The following is a 25,776-nucleotide window of genomic DNA, read 5'->3' on the forward strand; positions in this document are numbered from 1 at the left end:
ACCACGCTTTCGAGGTGCAAGGCAACGTTCAAGTGTAGTTAGGTGACTGAACTGTATTTTTTAATAAGCATTTGTTAAATGAATTAAATAACACAATGTGGGCACATACATTTATTTATTTTATTCAATTACGTGAAATATAATTATAAATGATTAAATTACATAATGAAGGCAACTAGCAACAGAGGCTATTTAAAAGTTCGCCATCAGCGGTTTCATTATCATTAAATGAATGAACCTTATTTGAACACTTTAATTAAGCTTGAAATTGGATTCATTACTACATGAAAAAAGTAAAAAATAAAAATCGTATTGAACTAATTTCATACGCCATCATCGAAAATACTTTCAAGGCAATTAAGTAATAAAACTGAATAAGCAGTTTGCATACATTTGATACGTAGGTTGCTCCTTCAGTTTTGGCATGTGGCTACACCGGATTGAAAATGTCAATTGCTAGCGTAAAATATTAAATGTTTCGTTGTAATCGCACTTAGAATGTTTTGCTTCGTGCTATTTCACATTCATCTTGGTCAAAAAACGGAATTAAATCGTTAATATTTTTATGCGATGATTTTCTTTAACTCGAGACGTGATCGCACTTTATATATATATATATAATTGGCGCGTACACCCTTTATGGATGTTTGGCCGAGCTTCTCCTCCTATTTGTGGTGTGCGTCTTGATGTTGTTCCACAAATGGAGGGACTTATAGTTTCAAGCCCACTCCGAACGACAGATAGTTTTATGAGGAGCTTTTTCATCGCAGAAATACACTCGGAGGTGTATTGCCTGCCGAGAGACGACCGCTATTAGAAAAATGTTTTTCTTCATTTTGGTGTTTCACCGAGATTCGAACCAACGTTCTCTCTGTGAATTCCGAATGGTAATCACGCACCAATCCATTCGGCTACGGCGGCCGCATTGCGAGCCTGGAGCCATCTTCTCGCCTTCATCGACGAGAACCAGAACCAGACACGACTACAACTACTGAATCATACAGCATAGAGACAGCCATTAAACGATATTTATCGGGACGCGCCCACCCTCTTCCTAAGCTCCCGACCCCGAATGCTGTTATTGGAGTCCAACCACCAGAGAAAGCATAGCTTCAGCTGGCTGGTGAGAGCAGCGTAACTTTTGCTCAATTAAAGACTCGATATTGTAAAAATTTAAACTGCCTCCGACATACTCAATATATGTCCGTCATATGAAGGTACTTCGCACCTATTCACATGCTCTTTCAAACAAACCCACCTAACACCCCTCTCCTTCTGGACCGTACCTGTCGAAGCAACCCAGTCTACGATGACGATCGGCGACTGCATTGCATTGGCTGGGCCTAGTGAACTTCGCAGTCCCAACAACTTGAAAAGAAAAAGTGTTGAAATAACGGCCTCAAAGTTTACAATAGGCTATGCCTCCCTTAGTAAAAGTAAAGGCAAATTTTTATCTAATGAGATGATCCTAATTAATATCGCCACTAATTTTTCACACGGCATGAAAGAGGAACTTCAGTTCATTTTTGCACGCTTTTCTAAAATTTATTTTTATTATTATGAGAGTGAGGGTAAATTTACTATGTAAGTAAAAATAATACTGATTATTATGCCAACTTTTGTTACGCATGCAACGAAAAATTTTCGATTTTAATACCTCTTTGCCATTGGTCTCACGCCTATTAAAGTATTTGCACAACTGCTATAATCAATTTTGTACGATCATAAAAAATAAAGCGCTGCAACGAATATTGAAAGTGATAGCAAAACAAACTGTTTCATTTAAACTTCTACAATGTAAATAAATAATTTATAATATTTTTAATTTTTTTATATTTTTTATATTTACAGATAACGAATTGTCAAAGCCCCGAGATATGTACCTACACATGTGACGGCTGGTCAGTAGTCAATTGACAAGCTGCGCATTCAGTTGAAGCGTAACGAGCCAACCAACAGCGTGAAACAGCTGGAAGGCGGATTAGAGTGAGTGACGCGGCAGATGAAAATAAAAGAGATATGAAATGTGAAACGCTTTTTGCAAACGGAGTTTGAATGGAGATCTACATGTAGTAGATATGAATGTATGTATGTGCACATATATAAATCCTATGGGATACAGTGTGGCAAAATACGATATTGGTGTAAACTGAATATTAAAAAAAAGAAATTCAAACTGACAGCGAACTACAGTAACTACAACAATAAATGTATTGGCAAGTGTTATAAAAAATATATGTATACATATTTTTTCGCTCCAAATGCATCGGATTTCGTAAATGATTATGAAATGAAACTTGACAGCTTGCAACATGTGGACTTCCACACAACGAAATACAATAAATAAAGACACGAAATGTGGCGGGCGACAAAAAAACCATCAGACGCTGGAAACAATTGCTATTCAAATGTACGATTCGTGGCAAAGTGTATCGATGATTTGACCAGGGCTGTTGGTGTACAAAATGGCCATAGCGCATGCGCAACGGCAAAGTGTTGAATATGTAAAAATTTGGAAACATATCAAATGGCGGCGAGACTTTACTGACTAACAAAGTGAAGAATTGTGAGAAAAACGAAGTATAGTTAGTAAGTGGCAAATTGGCGTATTTCGTGAGATAAAAGTGAAAATTTTAAATATAAATTTTTTAAAATAATTGTGTAAAAGTGTAAATGTGTAAGTGTGTGCTTTAAAAGGAGTATATTCTCTATGGACTTCTTTGCTTTGCGTCGCCCGTGCAAGTAAGGGTAGGTAATTATCTATTTCGTGGTGCAAATGGAAAAATTTGTCAAAAATTAAAATTAAATTACACGAAATTAAATGCATTTAAATGATTCATTTCTTTCTTTACTCATGGAAATATATTTTCCAAAAAAATCCGTAAATATTGAGAATAACTTAAATGTAAATGTTAATAAAAATGTAGATATGCAACGAACTTTTTTGACCAATGTTTCCATTTTCACTGCGGAGTAGATAATTATCCAAGCAAGTTTTAAAGCATAGTTTTGTAACAAGGAAATTCAGACTTGTGTAAAAATTTGATGAACTAAGAGAACAAAATTAAGCTACCAAAAAATGATAACAAATGTACAAATAATAAAAAAGAAAATAAAAAAAATATGTTAAAATAGGTATGGCATAAATTAAAAAAAGAGATGAAAACATAAAATATAAAATGAATTAAAAAGCAAAAATTAAATAGCAAATAAATTGAAAAATTTTAGAGGAAACAAATTAAAAGAAAAAAATAACAGAAATTATAAAACTTAAAAATTTTAATTAAAGGAAACACAAAATGAATTTAGTTAGCTAGAAAAAAGTATTAAATAATAATAAGCAAGTAGTAAAATGAATTAAAAAAGGAGTGAACGAAAAAAATTGAAAAAATGTATAAAATAAAATTAAAAAGGAGTACATGAAAAAAATTAAAAAAAAATATAAAAAAATTAAAGGAAACAAATGAAATGAAAAGAATAACAAAAATTATAAAATTTAAAAAAATTTAAAAAAAGAAATCAAAAAATTAAAAGAGAAACAAAATTAATTTTATTGGCTAAAAAAAGTATAAAATAATTATAAACAAAAAGTAAAATAAATAAAAAAAAATTGTATAAAAAATTTAAAAAAATATAGGGGAAAATTAAATGCAAAAAATAACAGAAATTATAAAATTAAAAAAAAAAATTAAAAGAAAAACCAAATTAATTTAATTAGCTAAAAAAGTATAAAATAATAATGAGCAAGGAGTGAAATGAATTAAAAAGAGAGTAAATGAAAAAATTGAAAAAAATTTTATAAAGTAAATTTGAAAAAAAGAGTAAATGAAAAAAGTAAAACAAATTATACAACTAAAATCAAATTAAAAGAAAAACAAAATTAATTTAATTAGTTAAAAAAAGTATGAAATAATAAGAAACAAGCAGTAAAATAAATTAAAAAAAGAGTAAAGTGAAAGAATTGAAAAAAGAATTAAAAAAAATGAAGGAAAAAAAAATTGAAAAAAAGAATTAAAAAAAATTAAAGGAAAAAAGAATTGAAAAAAAGAATTTAAAAAAATTAAAGGAAAAAAGTGAAATGAAATAAATTAATTATAAAATTAAATTAAATTAAAAAATTAAAAGAAAAACAAAATAAATTTAATTAGCTAAAAAACGTAAAACCTAATAATAAACAAGGAGCAATAATAATAATAGGGAAGGCAAAATTCGGTCTGGATCGAAATTTTTATACCCGCGCACATTTCAACAAAATTTTGTTTGGGCTGACTGTTAATTTTTGGAGTGAAACAAACTCATGGACAATGAATGTGGAAGTTTACAATATAAGACGGCCGGACGGAAATTTAGTCTTAACATATAAAAAGTAGGCGTTATCCGATCTCAATATATACACTTCTCACAAAAATTAGGGGAACAGTAAAATTTCCTAAATTACTTAGTAATTTTTGAAAAGCTGTATCTCGGTGAAAAATGATCGCACGGAGTTCCGACAAAAAGCAATTTTATTGTTGCTAAACAATTTTTTTTTGCAAATTAAGAAAAAGAAAAAAAATTTTGAAATTTGAATTTTTTTTTTTGATTTTTTTTTTTAATTTAATAAGATACTAATGCAAAAATGCAAAAAAGTTGAAAAAAAAATGTTTTTTCAATTTTATGTAATAATGTTTAGCCAATGTTTAAAATCATTGCACTTGCTCCTTTAATTCTTTTGTAAAATTTTGATCAATCGGTGCGGAAAAATGGCTTGATGGATCGCTTTAAAAACATGGGTCCCCACATTAATATTTGTAAGTGAGCGATAGATTTCCTGGAAAACCGTAAAAGGGCGTTTTTTTTTTGTGTTCACTTCAAACCAACGTTAAGGGTAAACAAATTTTTTTTCTCAAAACATTAAATTAGGATCTTATAGGAAATGTATTCTACTTTCCAAAATCATTGCCCCATTTATGGTGGGGTTATTAGTTGCTGAGATATCAATGATCAAAAATAAAATGGTCTTTTTTCGTTGACTGTATGGCTAGTTTTAGTCGGAAAAATTTTGCCAAACCCGTGCAATCAAAAAAACAAAAAGGAAAAAATTTCGAAAAGTTTTGTGTCGCCCTTTAACTGACGATTACAAAATAACCATTAAATGAAAAACATGTTTGCTCAAAGATCTTAAAACTAGAAGTTTAAAGCTTCAAATAGCTTTTTGTCGGAATTCCTTGCGACCATTTTTCACCGTGATACAAGTTTTCAAAACTCACTAAGAAATTTTGGAATATTTACTGTTCCCTTAATTTTTGTTGGAAGTGTATTTAACCTCCGTTTTGTCTAGGCTATACCACCAAGTAGTCCGAAATAAAAGTGAGGATAAATAGAAGACGAAATGTTATACAGAACAAAAAACCATTAACCACTGCTCACATACTGGGCTTCTTCTTTTCGCCAAGAGTTAGCCAGTGATGAATAGAGAAAGCAACTGCCATAAATAAACACAACTTGGCCGCGTTGTCATAGATAGACCTAGAATTACATTTGTTTGTGAAACAGTGAGTTATACCATTTTAATGGGGTATGCCCAATCTCGCTAGCGGTGAATCTTGCTCGATAACTTTGTTGTTGCTTTCACAATCACATTTTTCGTTAAATTAGTCGAGCAGAGAGATAGCGAGCAGAGAGGTGGCGAATAGAAGAGGCATATTGTAAATAATCTTAACGAAAACTATCTGCTTATATGTATGCAAGGCGAATCTATTCAAGGTGGTGGCATTCAGTAGAAATGTCAAGGGAGAGAGATAAGAAAAATTAAAGGAATTACAAATAAATTAAATTAGTTTGTCGCGCATTCATAACGCAACAACAACTTGCCGTCATTCCGTTTTACTGGCATTTCCAAAGTGAAGGCGAAATTAAGAAGACGAAATCAACTACTGCAATCACACCACCTTCTACAGATACACCTTGTATGTATTTATGAAAGTATCCATAGTATCCATCCATATGCAAGTATCCATTCGAAAGCAAGTCCATACGAAAAACAATTTATAATATATTTTCCAAAAGTGTGTATCTCTACATTTATCTCGATTATTTTGTGCTGTTTCATACAACTGTTATTGGAAAAAAATTATAATTGTCTTGTGCGCGGGTATAAGTAGGTATTTTGTGAGTTAAATGAATGAAGTTATTGCAGGCAAATAAATAAATTTAACTGATTAGTTAAAAACAGTAAAAAGCACAAATAAATAAAAAACTAAATTAAAATTGAAATTGAAATTTCTCACCATTTCGAAACTAACTAACTAAGTTGCGGACTTTTTTACAGAACTGTAATAATTTTCAAGTGCCGTACTTAATTTGAATCAAGATTTAAAACACTGTTGTGATAAATGATCGAAAACAGAAATAAATCAAAGCACAGCTCAAAGTAAAGCAAAGCCAAGTGAAAGCCAAGTCAAAACGACTCAAGCTTTCGGTGCCATAAGTAATACTAAACGTGAGGATTAACCCTCAAAGTGACACTATTTGGACGTTACGAAATTGAATAAGCTTCGAAACATATTTTACCGCTGGCAATATAAAAAAACAGCAAAAATCGCTATACGCAAATGAACAACGCCACCACCGACCAAAGGTTCCAAAACGAAAACTGTCAAAGCAAAATTAAAGCAAGAGATCACATAAAACTTATCAAGAAATACACAACAACAAACACCTTACCAAATGACAATATTAAATCGTCTGAGTCGTAGACGAAACATCAACAGTGATAACGGTAACAACGACTTTGCCGACGCTGAATTATTGCTGATAGCAACAACAAAAACCACCACCAACTCAGCGCCAACACGAGACTTGAAAGTAGCGAGCGGTGACACAAGGAGCAGCGCGACAAGCGGTCGCATAAAACGTTTGCGGCGACCAACAGCAGAAACGTCAGCGCTCAACCAACAACAACTGGCAACCAAACCGCTGACAACTACAATAACAGCAAAAATGAATGTAGATGCTGCTGCAATAAAAGAAAATCCACGAGGGCATACAAGCGCCGCTCGTATGAATAAGTTTGTGCCCGGGAAATCGCTCAAATATGAGCGACTCATAAATCAACCGAAACACGTTGTAATATCAACAACAACAACACGAGCGACAACAAACACAAAAACAGCTGACGACGTATCATCCAAAGCGGCACTAAATGCTAACGGTAATGAGTGGCTGGCACAAGAGCAGCAGCAGCAGCAGCCACAACAACACCGGCGCTTGGAAGATCAAGCACCAGGAACACCCTGGTATGACCCTTCATCGTTAGTACAATCTGCAATGCCTGCATCCACCGCCACCACACCACTAGGCACAGAAATACCGACAGTGACGGCTATGGCGACGGCGACAGGGGCAACAGCGGTGATGAAAAATTGGCAAACCCATTTGGAAGGCGCGGAAATGCATTTATCACCAGCAGCCATAGCCACAGCCACAGCCATGGACGTTGTGAATGCGAATGCCAATGCACATGCCAAACGCGGTAGCCGTAGAGGACATGCCAATGGAAATGGTGGCAATGGCTGGAGTGGCAATTATCAACAGCAGCATCCGCATCCGCCAGCAATAACGCAGCCAAACACACAAAGTCGTGGTAACAATGGCACCGGCTTTGGCAACACGAGCGGTAATGGCAACAGTTATGACAGCAATACGAGCAGCAACAACAACAACGGCAGCAGCAGCGCTAGCAGCAACAGCAACAGCAATAACAACGACAATGGTAATAATTTGAAATATTTTGGCAATGTCGATGCCAGTAATGGGACATTTGCGTCCGATACGGATGCTTTGCTCAGCTCTGTGCTGCCAAGTGCCGATATCATAGCGTCCGCCTACCATCAGCAGCAGCAAACCACCAGCAGGCATAGCAACAGCAATGCCAACTTGGCGCGGAATAGCAAAGGTTTCTACTACACCTCATTCACCAATAGCGACAACGTCGATGCTACAGCCACAATGCAACCCAACGCCTCATTGTATCACGACGCAACGATGCCATCGCCAGCGTATTCTGCCTCCTCAGCTGCGTCGGGGTCGGGTTCTACGTACGGGTCATCATCCACCGCCATTGCGTTGGCGTATAATTGTTGCAGTAATTTAATTGCCCGCTGCTGCTTCGGTATGCCTCTGCTAAAGGCAATCAATGTGCGACGATGTGTGTTGGCGTTGTTCGCCATAACGGTCGTTACGATTTTTTACTACACTCATTACGTTGATACGGGCGTTTTTGTTGGGTAAGTGGCATGCGAGCGAAAAGCTCGCAAATTTATATTACACAAACACATGTACACATACATACACATTCATTATATGCACCATCGTAACACAAGAATATGAAATATTGAAGGAATACGCTCACAGGTTTCAACTCTTATATGTCAGCATGTGGGTGCGTGCATCTGTATAGGTTGCAATATGTTTATTCTTCTTCATATGAGCAGCATAAAAGGTTGCCGCTTTACATATAGCTATGAAATAACGCTTGGTTGAAGTTTACTGCTACATATTTAATTGCTACATATTTTCCTATACTTTTGCAAAATGCGTTTTTGAGTAATCACGTTTTTACTGTAAACGAGCGTCGTGCACATTTATAAACATCCCGACGGGAAAATAAGCTGGTGTTGAATTGGCGCACTTCCAGTGATTGTGGACCCCTAACTTCCTTTGTCTCCCTTCTCTGCTCCATATAAACAACTGGTGAAGTTTACGTGAATATTTGCTCGAAAAGTTCAAATATCCTCTGTTGTTTCAGGTTTTTCATTGTGGACAGAGGAGATCTGGTACCCTCTGCGTACCTTTTCCGACAGTTCCGAACCAGTAACAAATTCGAAAAAATTGTCATCAGTCATTTTCCGTATACATGTAAATATAAATATAATAACCAATTAGTTAAACTCCTTTATCAGATAATTTCTATAGCATAGAGCTGAATACAAAACACCTAAAATTATATTCCAATTTTCATCGTTTTCTCCATTTAATGCTTTTATAACTTCTTCTTTTGTTAATTCTGATTTCTAACTAAATATTTCTACACTCAGCGAGTACAGGCTGTCTTCCAGTTTCCATTTTCTTCTTCGCTCAGATTACAGAGACTGCACATTTTTGGCACATTTCCGAATCTATTGACATTTAACAAAAGCAGGCCACATCGTGTTTTGAAAACCATGAGATATCTTCAATCCGCATTCCTTCTTTTATGTAGGTTGAACCCTTTGTTGTCCTAAGTAGGTAGGTTCGGCCGCCGCATCGCACATATGAAGAGCGATGCCTCCACCTGACAACGAAATGGGTTTGTTGTAAGCCGCAGGGGCTGAGCTACATTTCTCTTTTCAAATTGCACCATCCTGAGTTTTGGACAACGCGGAAATGGTTGTTGATGCCTAAAATGTATAAATTATCCATATTTAAGTAGGATCTAAAGTTCTCGGTTTCTGCTTCTGGCTGGAAGTTATGCAATGTCCTGACAATGTATGAGGGCCCCTACTAAGGCACTAATTTGAAGTCTACTCAATTTTGTAGTATTCCTGAATAGGCGTAAATTTATCCATGAAATTCATATCTTTGCCTTGACGTTAATTTTTTTCTAGCAACATTTTTTCGATAGGTGGTGCTGAACTCGATGCTTGTATTTGCAATCCGATTCAATCTATTTCTGAAAATTTTACCCAGCACGGCTTTGTAATGAGACTCGACCGGCTGTGAAAAAGTTATTAATTAATCTAGTCTATGGCACCGAGCTTGGATGACGTCATCATCCAATGAGGCATCCCTTGGAGTGTTTGAAAGAAATGTTCTGCAGAATATTTGTATTGAGACCCTAAAAAGAAATTTACGCCGCCCTCTGTGTAACGCTATGTAGGCTATGATTTACCTTTTGGTATAGAAGGAACAACATTATTTGAAGAAACGACATTAACTTCTAGTCTGACTACACTGAGGTCGTTCTTTTGATGTGCAGCGAACTGGGTCTGCCAATTTCGACGTATGTATGCCTGGATTGATGGAAAGCTCTTCGGAAGGGCTGTAATACCACTAAACTGCAGAGAGTACAAAAGACTGTTTGCATGGACATAACCAGAGCATATACACCTTGTCCCAGTGCTATACTGAATATCGTTTTGCACTTACTTTCCATCAAATTTTGCGTTATTTCCAGCGTTGCTCAAAGTGCAAAGGAGATTGGCCTCTGGAGGTAATCTCTGAAACGACATGAAGACTGCTGGTACCTCTGTTTTCCTTGACGGCTCCAAGATGAAATCGGGAGTCGGAGCAGGGATTAGAACTGCCGAATAGTAGTATTCCTTTCTTCGACAGCCTGGGGCAGTGCCTCGACCTAAATATCATCAATCTATTCCATTACATCAACAGCTATGGTCGGTTGTAGATATCTACCTGTTGGAGGTCTCATAATAGAATCAAAACGTTTACCAGGAACAACTATTGTGTGTCACACTCTGAATCCAGATATCGCCACTCGCAACATGAGCAACGGCGAAGTGATACACAATAGGCATAATCGTACTAGCTACGAATCGGAAGTTGATTCATTAGTTTCTATATTCCCTGCAGGGTATTGCATAAACTGTAGCATATACTACTACATACATACGTGTGTGGTACCTACACATGCATACATTTTAATCGTTTGTAGCATTTTAAAATTTTTTTATTGCATACTTTTGGGTATTCGTTAAAGGACGTTTAAGACAATTATGTTTTTCAAAACGGCGCCAAATTGAAAGCTCAACGGCTTCCCAACACTTAAGGGTGTCGGTATTTCTCCTTCAATTAATGAAAGGCCATTGAATTTGGGGGAAATGAATTAACTTATAAAATGGCTTTTTGGTTTAAGGAGTCGAAGAGATGATAGCGTTTACAGATGGGTGTACCGTCTGCCTTATCTGGCTCATTGCAGATTAATAAAAAAAACTATAAAAAAGTTATTTTGAAAAGTCACTGAAATAAATGGCAGAACATTTTTTTCAGACATTTCCAAGAAACAAAGCTAGGAAAGTACTGACATTTGTGAGAGCTTAAACATAACCAGTGCACTTTAAGTTGATCACATAAATTATTAGTCACAGAGCTGATTGCAAGAATGAAGGAATGTCCAAATCTCCTGTCGGCCATTTATAGATCCCATATTTCCTTGAGCTATCTTAACGAGACGTTTATTTTCTAGAATTCCAGATGAGAATTCCAACGAAGCTTTTGCTTGCCGAGCAATTCAATGGAAACAGAATACGCCCATTTTAACTACGAATGCAGTCCCCAATAGCTCCAGTTTCGATAAAATTATCGATTACCCCTCCGTTGGATACCCTTTTTAAAATCTGCGATGGGTGATCTTTTTCAATGATCCTTTTTAAAAGGTTTTATCCATAAATCAATAGAAAATTAAATTTTAGGAAGGCTTAGTCGGTAGAAGGTTCAGTCGCTAGCTATAATAGAAATATGTTGAATTCCCGACCAAAGTCGAGAAAGGATCATTTTCTCATCGGACGGTTAGGAACGATCAGAACCTGAAGAGCACACCACATCTTTTGACGTTTACAATTCTCTGTGGTTGTTTATTATGGACACTTGAGTGCCGAAAGCTGTTTTGTTTTTAGCCCTTATGGAAGGTGAAAAGACTCGTCTGGACTGATAGCGGTTTCATGGTGCTGACATTTCACATTTACTTTGTTTACCAACCCTGCTAGCAGAACCTTACTGAAAGTAAAGCTGAATATCTTTGATCTGAAGAGGGAACTTTTATAAATATCTCTAATTTGGTAAAGAAAGGATTTGTGTCGCAGTCAAAAGCCAAAGAAGTGGTTACATTATTTGAAAAAAAGCCTTGCCTCACTTACACTTCGAGATGCTGCCCGTATGTCGGAAGGATACGTCCAAAAAGTGCGTAAAAGTGAAAGTTTACGGTCATATAAAAATATTTAGCACCCAATCGAAATGATTAACCAAATAAAAGTGCTAAAGCACCTGCGCAAAAATCATACATTCTAGATATTTATAAATATTGCTGTTGGGTTATGGTCGATGAAACATACGACAAAGCATACTTTAGGCTGATTCAGAGCGCGGAGTTTTATACGTCAACGAAGAGAGGAGGAGTTCCAGGAGCCTTTTTAAAATATTTATTATAATAATTTAGATAAGTACAAGAGGTCAATTGGCGTTTTCGTTTAAGTTACTTCTCATTGAAATTTACTTCAGCAGTAAGCTTCTCATCGTCAAATTTGTGTGTGTCAAAAGTCTGCTTATGTGCCTTCTGCTAGCAGTTTGTAATGCTTCGTCAACTGTGTCGATATTTAAGTGGCGGTGAATGTCAGCTTTTGCCCTAAGTATCTTCGACTGGGAAGCTCTGTGCCAAACTTCTATACCGTACTTCCAAATTGGTGTTATCGTCGTTTTGAAGATTAAGGTTTTGTTTTGCAGCGAGAGCTTTGACTAAGGTCCTAGCAGCCAGTGCAGTTGCCGAAAGCGTTTTTAATTTAATTTCTTGTTATTTTTTTTTTTTTTTTTTGTTATATGGTCCTTCCAGTTTAGTTTAGAATCAGTTGTAATGCCTAATTATTTAGCTCTCGTATCTGTATTTGCGTCAGAGTTTCCAATCTTTAATGAGTCTATGGTTACCTTTCTGTTCGTGTAATTGCCTTCAATTGCTTTGTCGGTAAATTCTATACTTCACTTCTAGAACCAATCCAGTGTTTTGTTTAGGTCATTTTCTAAATTTGTTTTGGTTATATTCGGGTTTCTATGAGGTCCTATTAATACGAGTACAGTGTCATCTGCAAACTTCGCAATCATGTTGTTTTCTGAAAACGGTTCCGGTAAATCAGCGGTGTAGATGAGATGCAGAGCGAGTCCCTATACACTGCCTTGGTGAATTCCTGCGTTCATAAGTTTAATGTATGAACATGCAATATTATATTTAACGTACAATTTTTTGTCTTGAACGTAACTTTTTACTATTATAAAGTAGTCATTTAGCAACCGAAATTGGAGTCTGTGCAGTAATCCAGGGTGTCATACTTTGTCAAAGGTTTTAGCTACGTCGAGATATACATTTTGTTTTTTGTTAAAGTCTTTATTAATTTTGTGAGTGACTCTGTGCTCTCTGATAGGCTCTATGCAGTCAAAGAGTAGCTTCTGAAATATTTTTGATATTGTCGATCTCAATGATTTCGGCAATTTATGATATCCTTAGGAAGTATTTGAGCTTGAAGACACTCCTGGCATAAATTATTGCTCTGACGGGCATATGCTTTACAATTTTCTCTAGATGAGGTCATATCTAGAGGATTTGTTGTTTTTTAATGTCGAAATTATTTGCTTTATCTCTGCTATTGTAGTTTTTTTTGATGATTTGCTCGTCTTTATTGCTTGGTGTATGAGTCAAATCGAAGTCGTTGTTATTTTTATTTTGAAATAAATTTTTAAGTGTTGAGCTAGAATAGTCGCTTTTTCAGATGATACTCGGGCTTAGTGTACATTTGTGGTTCTTATTGGCGCGAAGTGTATTGTAGCTTCGACCATTTTTTTGTCGCCTTCCACATTGAATAGTTTGTAGGTTTTGTTGCGTTAGTACTTTTAAGGTCATTATTTAGTTTTTTCTCTTTTTCATATTTCAATAGTTCTTTAAAGTCTTTAGTTAAATTGTTAAGTTGTTTTTTGTCATATAGATTCAGTTCTGTTCTGACCCGATTTTGCAACGTGTCAATATAGTCGTCTTGCCATCAACTAGTATAAAAACTAAGGGGTAAATATTGTTCATAAAAGGACCACAACCCACCAAACTGTCTACTATTCCGACCCATTGAAAAATATTGGGCAATTGCTAAAAAACAAAAAAAAAAAAAAGAAATTAAAAATGAGCAGCAGTTTAAAATGAATTGGCAGAGAGCAGCAGATACTGTCGCTGAATGATAGAAGTCAAATCTAAATTGCACCATTTTGTTTATAACAAAGAGAATTTATATGCGTTTTTTTGTGTCCCATAGCTTAAAAAAAAGAAGAAAATAGAATAAAAAATGGTTTAATAGCTTATACAAATTTTATGTTACAATGAATTTGGCCTCGTCCAATATTTTTCGTGCCAATTTTTTATATGCATCAGAGCATACATACGCAGATAAGGTTAATGTTGATTTTTTGTATCATATTTGTGTGCTCGCCTACGTTCGTTTGAAATATGTGCTGTGACTTCTTTCCTTATTTTTAACAGCATAATTACAATTTGATATTTTTATTATAGTAGCTTTTATACTTTTATAATTTTGTAGTTCTTTTGCGGTAGTTAGTACAGCTACGGTTTACCTTTGCTTGCCACTTTGTAAACGTTTGGCTGCATGTTTGCACTGCTCCTGCTCTGTTAGTAGTTTATTTTTCATAATAATTTTTCTTATTTTATTTTATTTTATTTTTTTTTTTTATTTATTTATTTTTTTTTTTTATTTATTTATTTTTTTTTTTTTAATTTTTTTTTTATTGGATATGGGAATAATAATAAATAATGTCTACATAATATTATGTGTGAAGTATGTGCCATTGGAAGCTACTACTTTACTCCATTTTTCAGGCAGCATACAGTTTCCTCTAACGAAAAATTCGAGTTCTTTTGACTTACTCATACATTGAGCCAGTTTGCGATGCTCTCGTAAGAAGTGAACCGGTCTTCAGTAAGGGCTGGCTGCATTGATCTGAACGGATGGTAATCCGAAGGTGCAATGTCTGGGGAATACGGCAGATGGTGTTGTCATGCAGCAAAATCAGTTTGTCATGTCTACCCTCCCATTCCCGCCGTTTTTCTTTAAGAGCTCGATTCAAACGCATTAGCTGCAGTCGGTAACGATCGCCAGTGTTGGTGTCAGATGGTTTAAGGAGCTCATAATAGGTGACACCCTTCTGATCCCACCAGGTGCGCAACATAACTTTTGAAGCATGAATAGTTTTTTTTCGCTATCAATAGAACTGGTTCACCTGGCAGGCTCCAAACTTTTCGACGCTTAGGGTTATTATAATAGATCCATTTTTCATCGCTAGCGACGATGCGATGCAGAAAACTTTTTCTTTTCTACCGTTCAAGAAGCATCTAACACGTAACCAAACGTCTTTCGATATGCCGCTCCTTAAATTGATGTCGCACCCAGTTGCCTGCTTTCTGAACCATTCCCATCGCCTGAAAACGTTAACCGACGGTTCGTCTATCAATATGCAACCCTTTAGAAAAATGATCAAGGGTGCGACATGAATCTTCCCCCAATAGTTGTGGAAGTTGAGTATCTTCGAATTTTTTCGGTGCCCCTTCGCGATCTTTATCACTCACGTCGAAGTTGCCACTTTGGAAGCGTCGAAACCACTCTTGACAAGTTGTGCTTGATGGAGCGACACGTCTCAGCTGCACTTTTATTTAAAAGGTAATAAAGAAGCATGATTTCCCGCAAATGCTCTTTTTGCGGGACGAACGAAAACGTAGACATTTTTGACGTCAGATAAAAAAAGATCTTTACGCTTCAAACGAATGTCAACTACGGCGATCGATACCTCATATAAACACCTTCAAATCACCAATATGTATATTACTAGAGCGAACACGTGAATAGTATCAGCAGCGACTTATCTTTTACGAGGGCGGAAACTTAAGGCCGGCGGGCCAATTAAAAGGTCAAAAAAATCGATTTTTTTTTCCCCTGAAATCAATAGCTTAGATATTCAAGAACATGAGACAAAAATTTTCAGAGTTACAATATTTGCAGAGCTACAGAGCCGAGTGTAGTGCGGCGTCGAGCAACCGTGCGCTTATTGTTGTACTTTGAAGCGCGTTTTCTCGGCTTTTCATTTTCACGATTTTACCTAATTTATGTACACGATTGCAAAAAAACTAAACGAGCTATCCATTTCATTCAAAATGCGTTATCTTCAGTATTGTTTTCTCTTCTATGTGAACTAAAAAAAACATCCAAAAACTTTTTTTAAGCGACTTTTTTACCCAGTTGAAGAGTTTTTTTTTTTCCTTGAAAAACCACTTTTTTTCTAATATACCTTCCCAAAAAATTCGAATTTTACGTGTTTCTCTCAATTTTCTTAGTTCACATCGAAGATAATTACATCAAAATTAATAATCTTTTTTTTTTTTGTTTTCAGATGAAAATTGCAAGTTGTATCTTGTACAGAAGTGGGATACTTCAGTGGCAAGGCGCTCTGGGAATCTATTGATAACTCGGCTTACAATATATTATTGGAGATTGTACAAATTTTTTTTTTTTTAGTTCAAATATATATTAAACTATCCCCAAAACTTCATTTGGCTAATTGTTTTTTTTCTCATCCTACAACGCTTCGCGAAAACTACTGAATTTAGGACATCTAATTGGCCCGCCGGCCTTAATCCCATACCCAATATTTTTTTTATGTTTAAAATTTTTTAATTTTTTTTTTAATTTTTATTTCGTTTTTTTTTATTTAAAATCTTTTTTATTCCTTTTTATTTTTTATTTTTAATTAAAAAAAAATTTTTTTTTTGTATTTTGTTTTTTCCATTTTTTGTTTTTCCAGTGTCAAAACTGAAGGACGTACGATGCTATTTCCAAAAATTAAAAATTTTCCAGGTGCGCGATAAAGTTTGCGCTATCCATGTAAATGTGTGTGTGTATGTATGTGCATATGATATTTGCATTTGGCAAAACAAGCACATCGGAACAATGTTTTCCTGAAACGAATTAAAATTAAATTGAAAACAAATTTGAATTTTCAATTATTTTTGATTTACGCAATGAAATTCAAAAATCATTAACTGTCCAGCAAACTAAAATTTTTTCTGAATTTTCAATCAGAAGTGTACACAAATTTCCACATACGTACGGGAATTACTTACACTCATACATACACACATGCGTTCATTCAATGCAAATATGCCAACAATAATGACGCAATGAAAATGCAACATTCAACAAACTTTGGCATGCGGCCTGTGTGTCGTTGAAGTATTTTAACTGCTCTCGCCTCCATTTAATTATATGTGGTAAACCACCTTGATCGATAAATTCCCGGAACAACCGTCAGGTGACGCGCTAATTCAACTGATTTGAGTTCTGTTTTTGTTCTTTAAGGGGCCATCTCTCTGATTACGATGTCTTTTAAAATTTTATCGCCATTGCCTTTACAAAGCTACGCCTCTGCATGTGTTTTTGGGTTTTTACAGTTTTAAGAATGGATTTGAATTTGCAATAACGAGTTTGTATTAAATTTTTCATTAAAAAAATGATTCAATGATGCGAAAACCGTACAAATGTGGGAAACAGTTTCGGTAATGGGATTCTAAAGAAAACAGCCGCTTACGAGGGGCGTAAAGAGATCATGAGTCCGCATGCATAGTGGCAGGCTGCCGGCATTGAAAATTGATGAAAACATTACTAAGGCGAAACAAAAGTTGAGCAATAACCGCAAATTAACTATCAGAGAACTGGTAGAGGACTTGAGACTTGCTTATGCATCCGCTCAGAACATTGTAGTTAATGATTTAGGTATGCGCCCTGTTGCTGCAAAGTTGGTCACAAGCGACCTTAATTTCATACAAAACAGACAGCGTATTGATATCCCCAAATACATGATTTTCAAGGTTAAATCCGACCCGATATTCATTAAAGACATCATTAATAAAGGCGAGATGTGACGTGGGCTTGTGAGTAGGACATGAGGCCAGACATTACGCGAGTGAGTGGAAAGCTCCGAATGAATCAGTACCAAACAAACCATTTTCAGACAAAAAAGAAAGCGTGGCTCACGGTTCATGTCGATTAATGGATTACAACGCACTCTATTGTACACCACGAATTTTTGCCAGAAGGTCAGACAGTTAATAAGGACTACTATTTGGGTGTTTTGAGACGTTTACGGGAAGCGGTACGCTAAAAAGGAAAGGGGGGGGGGGGGGGGGGGGAACTCCAGCAGCACCAGGCACCGTCGCACGTTGCCATTACTATCCTTGATTTTTTAACCAAGAACGAAACGAGTACCATTCAACAGCCGTAGAGTTTCCCAGATATGGCTTCCTGTGATGTATTTCTGTTTGATCGAGTGAAAAAAAAACACTACGGTGAACGCGAAAGGAAGTAATGCAAAAATCGAGGACGGCGCTCATGGTTACACCGAAAATGGAGTTCCAGAAATGTTTCGAGAGCTGAATCAAACGCTGGGATAAGTATGTTGCAGTTGATGGGCAGCACTTTGAGTGCGATAATATCACTTTTGACGAATAAATTTGTTTTTTGATTTTCTGAATATATTCCCGGAGCTTTTTGCTCAAGGTGGTATATAACTACAGTATGTTTATTATGCTGCAACATTTTGGGTTCCATTCGAAAAAAAAGATAAACGGCAGCAGTGGTACTACGAACTTGCACCGACCTCAGCAGTTGCAATAGTTCCAAATAGTCTCTACAGTAGCTAAAGTATGAACGGGTGCAGCAATTACCACAAATACAAATACGTAAACTTGCATACAGGATGCATTCGAGTTTGTGTGTGTGTGTGTGTATGTGCGCACTTGCATATTTACTTTGTGCCATTTGCATTTCGGCTGAGAAAATTATGGAGTGCGGGAAATATTGTTGCTGGAATTGTTAAAACGTACTGTGGGATTGTGTTTAATCAACACATGTGACATGCCATGCACGGAGCTTTCTAAGCATTGTCAAACAGCATGGACCACCCCCTCCATTAGGCAAACCTCCACCCCCATCCCGCATCAACGCCAATTTACACAACACACTCGCCCGTCAGTCAGTTTTGATTTCGATATTCGAGTTTATTTTTGTGTGTCGTCTGCACTTGTGGCTACTGCTGCAAGGCGGAGTGGGGAATGGTGTGTCTCTTCTCGTTCCTCTACAACAATATTGAATTGCAAAATGAAATTTCCACAAAATACAATATTTCACGCAGTAGCAATTGCAGGAGCATGAGTGCGGCCACCGTTGCAACTTCTGCTACAGCTGTGCCATTGACGTTGACACAACCAGGCGGGCGGCAGTAGGTAGCACTGCAGCTGACAGGCATTAGCGTGGGCGGCTATGGTAGGCATTGCTGTTATCATTATTGTTATTGTGTTTGTTGTAATTGTATCAGTTTGTGGTGTACCACTTTTGCCGCTGTCAGTGTCAGCGTCATCATCATCTGGGTGCGCTTGTTACACCCCTCAGAAATCGAAATCGATTTGTTATGCAAAATTCATGCAAAGTATGACTTTGGGAATTTCGAATAGCATCACGAAATATGCTAATACACACGCGCATTTACACAAATTCAAAGTTTTGCTGTTATCGCTATGCATACGCATTTCCCCACTTCCGCACAGAACTTCGATTTCCGCTCACTTCCGTTGAAATGTGACGCGCATTAGCACGAAATGATTTGGTGGTTTCGGTTCAAATTTGAAAGTAAGTCGCGATTTCAGACTGGTTTTTCCGCCAAATGACATTATATTCTCACACATCCATACACAAATTCATATGTGGATACAGTGGCTCACAGCTTATTCCGCACAGTTTCAATTTAAAAGTTTAGATTATGCACAATAATTTGAAAAGTTTTTGTATTCTAATAAAAATATTAACGTAAATATTTAGTCGAAACGTTCGCAAGCTTAGCAAGTAGAGTAATACCCGCAGAAATACTGTCTTGCACACGCAAATGGATCAAATTCAGCAGCATGGCAAGAATTTCGCTCACATCCTATTTCATGCAGGCGTTTTTCCGCGTCGTTACGATGGCCAGTCGCAGGGGAAAGCTGCTTTTAGTAATGCCGTAGCCATAACGACATAGCCGTTACCATAACCATAGCCGTAGCATTACAGCATTTGCGATTAGTCATGCCGTAACCATAAACAGCTGATATTGAAGTAGAATTAATGGCAACATTTGTCATAAAAATACGAGTAATTTTCCATAAAGGCAATTAATTTTTCGTCGTTCACTACTAATATTCAAATTTTTATCACAAATATCAAAACAAATGCAAAGTATTTCACAGCTGCTTTCGTTTACGGGAAACTCCAAAAATTGAATAGAAGCTTACGGTTACTGTTATGGTTACGGCGTTATGTTGCAGCAGCTGTTAATCGTTTACGGCACAACTAATTGCAGCTTTAATGGCATTTTAGTTTCTTGTGCTATTTCTAATGAGTTTTCGACCGTCCAGTGATCAGTACCAAACTGTTTATCATATTACGACTATTGCGCAGAATAATTTGTCATAAAGCATGTCAAAACGGCAAAAGTGGGGGGAAATAATAATTACATCAGATCATTTGAGTAATGAAAACATTGAGCGCATCGTTCATAAAAATCGATTTTGTAGCACACCAAATAAAATTTGCTAAAAAAAAAAAATAAAACCCCAAACTATCGGCTCGCCACAAGTCTAGTGCTTGTGCGTACTATAAAGTGCTATCCATTCCGGCGTCGGATTTATTGGTATTGCCTTGCGATAATTTGTGTCGTTGCTGCGGTCCTGGAATCGTTGCGCTTGTGCGGGTGTTAACGCTCGGAGTAGTGCGCGTTGTTGCCTACACCGGTCGACCCGTTTTTTGTAAATTCTGTATATTTGTATTCTCTGCAAATGTGTGAATTTATTTAGGTATATATTCTTTCTCTTTCTCTCTCTCTCTCTCTCTCTCTCTCTCTCTCTCTCTCTCTCTCATTCTCTCCCGGATCTTTCCCGCTTTCTTTGTTCGCCTTGAAAGTTTCACTTCTGTTATGTGTATTACGCTACACGCACTTGTTTTTTTTTTTTTTTGTTGACGAGTCGAAGTTCAACTTCTATGGTTCTGATGGAATACTTACGTTTCTTTTTGACGAGTCGAAATTCAATTTCTATGGTTCAGATGGAAGAGCTTACGTTTGACAGAAATCCAATACCGAGCTCCACAACGGTTGCATGAAACCAACTGCTAAACATGCAAATCTAGCTGACGTGGAATTATCTGCGTGTAATGAAGGCCCCGACCGAGTCGCCCAAAATGAACGGTATCAAGCATTGATGAGATTGATTCGAGAACAGCATACGCTGGCACTACAATAAGCAGCAAAGAACGAAATTGCACCGGAAACTATCAGAAAAATAATTGGGTCAATACCAGTTAGGTTGCATTAACAATCTAACACTCATTTCCATAAAATCAAAGAGCAACAAAAAACAAAATGCCTGATCGGTTTTGATCGGTTGCGTAGTTTTCGTTTGGCGTTCGCTGAGAAATGGAAAATCAAAATGAATATTTTCGTCATATTTTGGTTTTTTATTTCTGCACAGGGAAAACCGCATCGCAAGCTCATGAAAAGTTATCCGCTATTTATGGTGACGAGGTCTTAAAGGAACGGCAGTATCAAAATTGGTTTGTCAAATTTCAGTTGATTTTTCACTCAAAAATAAAAAACGCTCTGGTCGTCCAGTTGAAGTTGATGACATCCTAACCAAAGCAATAATCGATTCGGATCGTCACAGTGCAACACGTGAAATTGCAGAGAAGCTTCATGTATCACAGACATGCATTGAAAATCACTTTAAACAACTTGGCTATGTTCAAAACTCGATGCACGGGTTCCTCACGAACTGAAATAAATGCATCTAACGCAACGCATTAACAGCTACGATGTGCTAAAGAAACGTATTGAAAATGATCCATTTTTAAAACGACTGTTAACTGGCGAAGAAAAATGGGTTGTTTACAACAATATCAAGCGGAAAAGATCGTGGAGCAGACCAGGTGAACCAACTCAAACAACATCAAAAGCTGATATTCATCAAAAGAAGGTTTTGTTATCTATTTGGTGGGATTACAAAGGAATTGTCTACTTTGAACTCTTACCATCCAACCGAACGATAAATTCTGATGTCTACATTGAACAACTAACGAAATTAAACAATGCAGTTGAAGAAAAGCGGCCCCAATTGACAAATCGAAAAAGTATTGTATTCCATCAGGGCCATGCCACTGGGCAAAATTTTTGGAGCTTAGTTGGTATGTTTTGCCACATTCACCATATCGTCCCCTTAGTATTAAAATAGCCTATACATTTTTTGATGTTTTGAGAAAATGAATTTCAAACTTTTTGTCGAAAGTAGCTCTCACTCAAATCTCGTTATGTCTGTAAATATTTATTATTTTTTGACTGACGTTTTGACCCACTTTGTGGAACTAGAATTTGACAAAATTTTGAATACATATAAAATCGACGATGGAGAATCCAAAAATTCAATAAAAAAATAATAGCCTATGAGCACATAGGCTATTGTTATACTAAGGGGACGATATAATCCTAACCTTGCACCATCTGATTACTTTGTGTTTCAATCTTTACAAAACTCCTTGAATGGCACAAATTTCAATAATTATGATGATGCCAAATCGTACCTGATTCAGTTGTGGGATTATGATGCTGCCTGAAAGGTGGCAAAAGGTCATTGATCAAAATGGGCAATACATTACAGAATAAAGTTATTTAGTTCCTTGAAAAAATTGTATTTGATTTTCTAAACAAAATCCGCCATTACTTAGTTGCCAACCCAATTTTTAGGATTAATTTTGATCCGATTAGCTGGCATTCATATATATTTCATTTCACTTTGTTTGTTAATTATTACGTGAAAAAAAGAAAAAGTGCCGCAGGTCACTGTTAATGCTTTAGCTAACAAAAATATAGGCAGGTGTGTTCATGATTTATGTAAATATTTTCATTGAAGAAAATTTAAGTTAAGTTGATTACAATTGTATGTTAACATTACATAATTACTGTGCATGATTATACTTCTACTAATTTTGGCGAAAAAAGTATGTATGTAAGTTGGTACTTTTTTGGCAAACAACAACAACAAAAAAACAAAAAAATGCGATCTAAAAATGGAAAAGTTTGAATTCGCTAACGCACTTCGTTTGTTGTTCAAAATGTACAATTAACGGTATTATAAACTCGGAATAAAGAGAAAGAGCTTTGCAAGCTTTTAGGTGAAAACAGCCAGAAGCATGGGTAAACAAAAAATGAAAAACCATTTGTGTTCAAAAAAAATTTCATGAAAAACTTTAAAGATGTTTTGCAATCAGGCATTTAAATGTTATAGCAAAAATGAAAATATTTCCAATTTAACATTTAGCAACGATATTATGCGCGTTTTCCGGCGGCAAACAATTTCTTTGTTATTGTACGACTATCATTTGTATGCTCCAAGGTATCCAAAACTCCAAAACTCATTGGAGTGGAGTTTCAAAAACACAAAATCGAACTTTGTACAAACAGAAATAATCAGTGTACATATACTTTGTTGCTACAAATATGTTTTATTAAACAGTACATTCACTTTCATAATTCTCCCGATGGTCAAACAAGCTAAAGGGTGATCAGATTGGAGATACTTTTTCCAAAACGGTGTTTTTTTTGACAAATCACGCGTGACTATTGTCAAACTAAATACATAATTTTGTTCTGTGTTCATTGACATTTCATCATGGAAAGACTTACGCGTCAACGACGTTTACAAATCGAAAAATTATGTTACTAAAATCAACACTCCGTGAAAAGTATTCATCACGCGCTCATGCCAACTTTTGATATTAAGCGATGAGGCCCATTGTTGGCTTAATAGCTAGGTCAGTAATCCAAATTGCCACATTTGGGCTGAAGAGTAACCCGAAACCATTAAAGAACAGCCATTACATCTATTAAAAACAACCGTTGGCCTGTGGGCTGGATGAATCATCGGCCCATATTTCTTCAAGGACAAGACTGGCGCCAATATAACAGTGAATGGAGAACGCTAACGCGCCATGATAAACGACTTGTTGAAGTCGGAAATTGAGGCCCTTCCCATATAGCTCGTCATTTCGGTGATCAATTTGCCTCTCATCTCCCACCAGTGGATTGTCCACCAAGATCGTGGGATGACACGCCTTTTTTTTTTTTTTTTTTTTTTTTTGTTTTGGCGGTGAGGTTGGGTTAAAAATGCTTTCGCACCATATATCATAGTAACCGTCGCTACTACGTGTGTGGAGATTCCACTAAAAATATCCCTCCTCTTCTCTTGAATTTTCCCTCCACCCCGGGACTACTTCCGCATTGCTTCCAGGTAGAGGGCCAAGACGGCATCCTAAGAAGGACACTTACTTACTCACCCTGCGTCCAGGGTCGCCTGTTTTGCGAAACCTGTGCTCAATGCTCTTCAGCATAGCTTTCCATTTCGCGCTTCTTTTTTCAGTTAATATCCTCCAAAAAATTTGCGACGGCTTTCCATTTTTCTTCGTCTATCATCATTTTCTCTATAATTTCTTCAGGTGTAAATAGCTCGTTGCAGACCTGTTTTCTCTACGTTCCACCTCTCGCATTTAAAGAAGGTGTGCTCCACATCATCATACTCAGTATCTCCATATATGCAGTTTGGTTGGCTCACTTTTCCCATTCGCCACAAATACTTGCGAAAGGACCCATGTCCGGACAAAAACTGTGTGAGGTAATAGTTAACCTCACCGCGCTTTCTTGCTACCCACTTTTTTAGATCGGGTATTAGTCTCGCTGTCCATCTACCATACCGTTCAGAGTTCCATCTTGCCTGCCAAAGTGTGAGCGTTTGAACTCTAATATCGGAGAAGTATGGTACTGGGATTCCTGTGTTTTTTTGCCTCCCATCTCCGTTTACGCTCTTGTGCTAGAATATCTATAGGGATGGTTCCGCTGATAACTAACACCGCTGCTTCAGATACTGTTCTGTATGACGAAGCCACTCTGAGAGCACAGGTGCGTTGCACAGATTGCAGAATTTTCCGCCTGCATAGTACCCTTATCTGCCCATATTTCGCATCCGTATAAGAGAATTGAGTTCGTCGTGTCCATTAAAAGTTTTCGCTTGTTCTGAGTTGGACCTCCAAGGTTTGCCATGAGCTTACTTAACATGCCGCTTACCTTGGCAGCTCTTGTGGCAGCATGGTTTATATGCGCCGCTCTTTTTGTCGATAAAGTGGCAACAAGAACTTGTATGTCTACTTCTAATGGGATACGTCTGTTGGTTAGAAGGATTAGCTCTGTTTTCTCTGTGGCCAGCTTTAATCCATGGTCTTCTAGCCATGTCTGGACTCGGATCATCACCTGATTTAACTTCCTTTTGGCTTCGTCGGTGTTTCGGACGATTATTACAGCTGCAATGTCATCTGCGTATCCCACGAAATGCGTATTCTCAGGCATCTCTATTCGATGGCACGCCTTTGGAGTTTTATTTGTGGTGAATGGAAGCCAACATTACTAAAGTTATTGACAAGATACCGACCGAAGTCCTCCAGCGAGTCATTCAAAACTGGTGTTTGAAAGGGATTTGAAAGGGTTTATCTTTAAAAAATAAACGTCATGAATGATTCTAATAAAATTTGCACAATCAATTTGAATTTAAATTTGTGTATTTTAATTTAAAATTTGATATCTCTAAATTGATTACGCTTTATTCACCTACTAGTAAATTTTTAACTAAAAAGTAAACTGATAAGCCGATTCAAGCAAGGACAATCAATTTGCCCGAGTCCCATCTGAAATCTCATTAAGTAAATTCTATTTGCTTCTGTAACTGTAAACATTGAGTAAGGAATCACAACTGAATGCTCTGGATTAGTGCAGCATGAAATATTTATACTTATTGATTTTAAAGGTAAAATCAGTGTCATGAAGCAACTGACAATAAACAGCAAATGCTGTGGCTTAAATTTGGCA

The 25,776-nt window shown here is 36.5% G+C and overlaps 1 protein-coding gene across 15 annotated transcripts in view; it reads left to right on the forward strand.

Moving 5' to 3' along the window:
* LOC128861275 (bifunctional heparan sulfate N-deacetylase/N-sulfotransferase) overlaps positions 1-25,776 on the forward strand; it is a 377,981-nt gene that overhangs the window by 183,450 nt on the left and 168,755 nt on the right. For 11 of the 15 annotated variants that reach the window (XM_054099279.1, XM_054099281.1, XM_054099283.1 and 8 more), the window contains 2 exons: positions 1,852-2,748; positions 6,311-8,267. In XM_054099279.1, the coding sequence (XP_053955254.1) occupies positions 6,709-8,267 (1,559 nt within the window). In that variant the 5' untranslated portion in view covers positions 1,852-2,748; positions 6,311-6,708. The remainder of the gene's footprint in view (positions 1-1,851; positions 2,749-6,310; positions 8,268-25,776) is intronic. The other 4 variants (XM_054099278.1, XM_054099282.1, XM_054099287.1 and 1 more) reach the window with 4 other exon arrangements.

Source organism: Anastrepha ludens, chromosome 4 (genome assembly GCF_028408465.1).
Source record: "Anastrepha ludens isolate Willacy chromosome 4, idAnaLude1.1, whole genome shotgun sequence".
Classification (NCBI taxonomy): Eukaryota; Metazoa; Arthropoda; class Insecta; order Diptera; family Tephritidae; genus Anastrepha; species Anastrepha ludens.